Source organism: Balaenoptera borealis (assembly GCF_965194805.1).
Source record: "Balaenoptera borealis genome assembly, chromosome: 7".
Lineage (NCBI taxonomy): Eukaryota > Metazoa > Chordata > Mammalia > Artiodactyla > Balaenopteridae > Balaenoptera > Balaenoptera borealis.
This window is the reverse complement of record NC_138864.1, coordinates 106,443,797-106,450,022: the sequence shown is the minus strand read 5'-3', so window position 1 is coordinate 106,450,022 and position 6,226 is coordinate 106,443,797. Positions and strand designations below refer to the sequence as shown.

At 47.3% G+C, this 6,226-nt stretch overlaps 1 protein-coding gene across 1 annotated transcript; it reads right to left on the bottom strand.

Annotated features, from left to right (window-relative positions):
* Nucleotides 1-31: 31 nt before the first annotated feature.
* Nucleotides 32-901, bottom strand: HILPDA (hypoxia inducible lipid droplet associated; the record flags this gene model as incomplete). Its single annotated transcript, XM_082400181.1, is given in 2 exon segments — nucleotides 32-751; nucleotides 754-901. Coding segments are annotated over 2 exon segments (189 nt in total). The 3' UTR covers nucleotides 32-710.
* Nucleotides 902-6,226: the final 5,325 nt, after the last annotated feature.

The following is a 6,226-nucleotide window of genomic DNA, read 5'->3' as shown; positions in this document are numbered from 1 at the left end:
TGATTTCAAGGGCAGAAGTCAACAAGACACATTGTAGAAATATACATTCAACTTTATTTCATTAGAAAAATTTATTTAAGCCACACGGTGGCCAAAATGCCCATGTCCTGAGCAGATGCTGTCATCCCACTGCCCTCTTCAGACCAATACACACACACACATGCTATGTTGGAGGAGTGACTTAAAAATGTAAAACAATGAGAATGGCACATAGAATACTCCACCTTCCCCCTTCCTATAGCCAACCCACAAACCTCTTCAACTGTTATCCGCACACAGAGGAGCTCTCATGGAAGAGAAACTTAACACCAAATAAACTGACCATAAGACACCCAAGCACAAAGGAACTCTTGGCAGATGCTTAGAAAGTAGGGTTGAAAATAACACGATCTCCCAACAGTGGAAGTTGCAGCACAAGTCCCCATCTAAGAGAAGACAGAGCCATGCTGCCAAGGACAGCAAAGCATATGGTGGACTGGGGAGAAGAGTGAGATCACTCCATTCCACAGCCACAGGCGACCCACTCACATCTGTGTATTAAACAGGCTTTTTCCAGAGCAAGGAGTATGCAGGTGGAGAGGCCCTTCAAGGGCCTAGTAACAGTTAGTTCTCTGATAACACTGATGCTGAGCTTGCCTACCCAGGAACTGGTACAGCTGGACGTATTTAGGCCAGTGTTCCAAGGTTACAGCCGGTGGAGGGAGGTCTTATCACACCCCTCTGGATGGATGGTCTGGAAGGCCCCTGGGGACTCTGTGTTGGCTAGTTGACCTCTGGTGGTCCAGGAGCTCCCAGGAGATGGGCTCTCCAATAAGCCCCCCAGGGACTCCATCAGTCTAACGAAGATGGAGAGCAGGGTCAGCACCACACCTAAGAGATAGAGGTTCAGCATATGCTTCATGGCTCAAAGGATCCCACTCCTTTGTAGAGCAGTAGAGCTGCCTTCTGCTTCTGGAAGGCCTCTGGATCCTGAAGAAAGAGAGCGAGGTTAATCTCCAGCCTTTTGGGATATGCGTGCCTCTGACCTTGACCCTGGAGCTAAGCAGGAGGCTCAGCCAGCCAGGGGGACAAGGACCACAGCAGAATCTCCAAGTATATTTACACTGTAAACTCCATGGCTGGGGAACTAGTCTAGCTTCTTGGACTAATTCAAGAGCATTCCTTAAAACTTTTACTTCTCCTGTCGGGTATGCACAATCCCTGTTCCACAGTCCAGGGACCAGAAACCTTCCTGAAGTAAAAACCCAGTCCTTTTGGGTGAGGGTGGGCGGAGGTGGGAATATAAGAAGACGCCCTTGAGAAAGCAAAAGCAACCTGCCTCGAAGTCTCCCTCACACCTCAGTCAGGTTCGAGTTAACCATAAACTTTTTTAAAGTCAAAATAATTCTAAGGGAGTCAAATCTATCAAGTTCACCTACTTAACAAGCACACCTTGAATACCCACAACGTGTGAGGCACCTTGGAAGGTACTAAGGCCACCGGAGGAGGCCCTGCAGACACGAACCCGGCACTCATGCGCCTAACAGTCCAGGGGCGACAGGCAAGAAAACAGGCGGTTACTACAACAACCCGCCAAAGGCTGTGACAGTAAGGAGATGCTAAGGGTGCTCTGGGAGGGCACGGCATGGGGTCCTAACCCAACGCTAGCGAGAAAGCAGGGCTGGGCGGCTGAGTGGGGCCCCGGGTGGCGGCGAAGCGAGGCGGGACGCTCCCGGCAGCGTAGTCCCAGGCGGGGATTGCCAGGAGGCGCGCGGCGCAAGCAGCCTAGGGGATGGGGGCGGGCAGCCGGGAAGCCCACAGGGCCGCTCACCTCCAGGAGGAAGGGCCGTGAGTGGCCCGCTCGCTGTAATATCTGGTAGTGCGGAGTCGGAAGGAAAGTCGGCCAACCAGCAGCGCGAGACGACAACCCAAACGCCTCTCCGAAGACAAAAGCTCAGCCCGCAGCAAAGCGCGGAACAGGACGCACACCACGCGCTTATAGCCGCGGTACGGCCCGAAGCCCGCGCACGCGCACTGGAGCCCTGACTCATGCAAGACCGCCGCCCCGCCCCTAGGCGGGGGCGGTCTGGGGTCCGGGGCGGTTCTTTGCGCTTGTGGTCTGGGCTGTTTCGAAAAACACACGTCCTGTGGCTCTGAGTCATTGAGGTGGGCAATGGGACTAGACGTGTGGGTTAACTTCGACTGTCTTTTCTTGCTGCAGGAAACTTTTGAAGGAATCAGAAAGGTCATTTTTCCCTCATACCAAGTCGGTGGAAAATACACCTGAGACGCCCCAATCCAAGGGCCCGCATATTGTATGGGATGAAATCCGGGCGGCGGGGGATGGGTTCTTCACCGGAGAGTTCAACAAAGCACAGATTGTCAGAGGGCCTCAGACCTCCACCCCACCCTCTGCTCCCAGTTTTCTCCATTCCAGGGACTGAAAAGCCGACTTTGTTTCACTTCCTAGAGGTACGAGGATTCCAGACGCCACCTCCTCAGCCTCCAAGTCCTGAGGTTTAATTTGCCACTGATATCTCTGGAATGGTGAGACCTTTTTACGACATAAATTCCGTTTTCTATGAGTTTGTCACATTAAGAAAATGTGAATTACTCACTTGGCCCTGGTGCCTGCGCTTAATTGCATGTGGCTGAGTGAGTCTGTTTGCACGCACTGAGTCTCAGTTTCCTCGTCTAAAATGTGGCCACTAAATGAAGTTTGAGGATGCTTTGCGATTGAACCAAAGAGCTAGGAGGTCACAGTCCAACTTTATGCCCAGATTTGGGGGCAGGGGAGCCATATTAAGCACCACCCTCCCAGCCCAAGAAATGTCGATGTTCTGTCGTGACAGCACCCAATGGCGGATCTCGGGAAATAGAGTGCTGGGGACACGCTGGGAGTGGGGAGGCCCCTGGGGAGGAAGGTCCACGCGGAAGGCTGTCGGTGGTTTCACTGCCTTCCTCCTGGGGAGGAGGAGGGGAGAGGGCCAAAGCTCGGGGGCTGGTGACTCTAGCAGGTCCACTGAGCTCTAGGACTGTCGTTTCCGCGTGCCTGGACTGGACGAGTGACAATCCAGGAGCTCCCTCGTCTCGCTCTGCGGGAAAGGGACGGAACGAGTCGGGAAGAGCCAAATCCCGGCTGCGACCTTTAACCTACTTTCCTGGCTCTGTCTGCTGTCAGAGGAGGAGGGGCTGGAAAGGCGGGAAGAGAGAACGTTGGAGATGGAGACGTGCAGGCAGGCAGGCAGGCACTTTGAAAGTAACTTTTCTACTCAGCCCGCAGGAATTTTTGGCTCTTCATTGTACTAGAATTTCGTCTCTTTTTTCGCTGGACTCAGTGGCTCTTCTCTTGCACTGTTATTTAGGAGAGGCTCCAGCTCTGAAATCACATTACCTGGTGTCCCCCACCCTTGCTAGTTAGGGCCCTTGGGCGAATCCTTTAACCTTTAGGTACTTTAGTTTCCTCAGTTATTATATGGGATAATAACAGTCCTCACCTGGAAATTAAATGAGTTAATCGACATAAAGCACTGAGAATGGTGCCTGGCACATAGAAAACATTGTGTATGTGTTAAAATTATCTGTATCCTCTACTGCAAAACTCCCAGTGAGGTACTTTACTCACAGTAGACTATGTTCAGTGAGTGAAAACAGGAATTCCACAATAACCCTTTGGGCTCTGCTTATTGGGAGCTCTAAAATTTTATTTTCACATAACTCAAAGGAAGAGATGGGCACCTCTCCAACAATTCCGTCCCCGATATTCACTGCCATTGTCTAAACATCATGCCAGATGGAAACAACCAGAGTTTGGGTGAATATAGCCCAGTGCTTTCCCATCTAATCAACTACAAATATTATTGACCATCATCTCTGGGTAGGTATCGGGCCTACCTATATCAAGATTCTTTTTTTTTTTTTTTTTTAATTTAAATTTTAATTTATTTATTTTTATTTTATGGCTGTGTTGGGTCTTCGTTTCTGTGCGAGGGCTTTCTCTGGTTGCTGGCAAGCGGGGGCCACTCTTCATCGCGGTGCGCGGGCCTCTCACTATCGCGGCCTCTCTTGTTGCTGTTGCGGAGCACAGGCTCCAGACGCGCAGGCTCAGCAATTGTGGCTCACGGGCCTAGTTGCTCCGCGGCATGTGGGATCTTCCCAGACCAGGGCTCGAACCCGTGTCCCCTGCATTGGCAGGCAGACTCTCAACCACTGCGCCACCAGGGAAGCCCAATATATCAAGATTCTTGTCCTGTCTCCACCACCTTGGCCAAGTTAATTAATCCCTTTGAGCCTTAGTGTCCTAATCTGTAAAATGGGGGAAATAATATATAAAAGAGTTGTTGTGAGGATTTGAAATAATGCATGTAAAGTATGTGTCACATAGTAGATGATTAATAAATATTAGCTCTTGCTTTACTAAAAAGTATAAAGGCGGGTTCTTATCCTAAAATAAGCTTGTCACCTGGTTGGGTAAACAAGACCTAAGAAAGATAACTAGCAACCCAAGTCATGGTAGGGTAGTGGTTAGAAATTAGTCAGACTTGAGTTTGAATCCTGCTCTGCAATTTGCTAAGTATTGTCCTTGGGCTCTGCTTGCCTCGGTTTCTTCATTTATAAAATGGGAGTAGTAATAGTTCTTACCTACAAAGATTGTTATGAAGATTAGCTTAAATAATGGATGTAAAGTACTTAGTGTAGATTAGGGCAAGATAAGTGGTAGTTATTAATCTTATTAGCTTCTAAGGTGGACTGTTATAGATGTACTGCAGTGCTTGGGAGCCCAAAAATGGAGGAAGAGAGAGAACTGGCTGGTTGAGAAAAATGAAGTAAGAACATAATTAGGGTGGCAGTGCTTTGCTTGGGGGTCTGGAATTTTAATATTCCTCATGACTGAATGGAACAGTGGAAACAAAATAAGCATTCTCCAAGTAACAGACATGCTAAGCATTTTGCTAAATACAGCACATAAATTATTTAAGTTAATTTTCATAACAACCCTATGAGGTTGGTATTATTACCTCCTTTCTTTATGTGTTAACCATGCTTTTTCCACCAAAAGAAAAAGAGACTTCCCTCTAGCTAGTCTTTTATTCATCCTTCATATCTCAATTCAAACCTGTTTCCTCTGGGAACACTTTGCTGACCCTCAGACCCTTGCTACAGGCTCCAGTAGCATGATATACATTTCACTCACTGTTTGTTACCTTACTCTTAGTTGTGTTAATGTCTGCTACCCTTCAAGAACCTGAAAACGTCAATGCAAGGAGTATCTGGTCTGATTTTGTTTCCATTCCATCCTAGCATCTAGCACCACGTTGGAGGCTTTCAATAAATATTTGTTGATAGAAGGAATAAATGAACAAATGATTATATTGCCCAGCATCTTCAGGGAGTCCCCACTGTTCCACCAAGGAAGGGTGGATAGAGCTCCAAGACAAACCCGCTTCAGGGTCTACCTCCTCCTTGGGAACTGCTAACCAAGGAAAGCTCCATATAAGGTGTGTCCTTATTCCCAAGCCCCTCAAAAGAAGTGATTCAATAGTTGGCCCACACAAGAGTACATACCAAGAATACATTAGCTTCAGAAATTTGATCTTATGATCCTGGGTCCATTTAAAGAACATGTGCCCACATTGCTGATGAGTATAAATTGGTACACTCTCTATGGAAATCAATTTGGCAATACCTATAAAAATAAAAGAATGCACATGCCCTTTAATCTAGAATTCCACTTCTAGGAATGATCATTACAGGCAACTCCTGCATGTGAAGAAGAGAATATGAGGCAGCCATTGCAGCACTTTTTGTAATAACAAAAGATTGGGGAAAAAAAATAGAACAGCGAGCTTATCAGTAGGGGACTGGTTAAGTCTATGACCAGTAGCAGAATTGCACATTCATACAATGGGTTACCATGAAGCCAGCAAAAAAGAATAAGTAGTTTTGCACATATGAACATGATTTCCACAAAATTAAATGGATAAAGCAAGTGTATAGTGGGTGTAGAGTATGCTACAGTTTGTGTTAAAACAAACTCACAAGATAGGATGTACAAAATGAGATACCACCTCCTACCCAGTAGGATGGCAGAAAATAAAATTACAAGTGTTGATGAGGATGTGGAGAAAATGGGACACTTATACATTGCTCTTTGGAATGTAAAATGGTGCAGCTGCTGCTGAAAACAATTTGACAGATCCTCAAAAAGTTAAACATAGAGTTACCATATGAGCCATCAATTCCACTG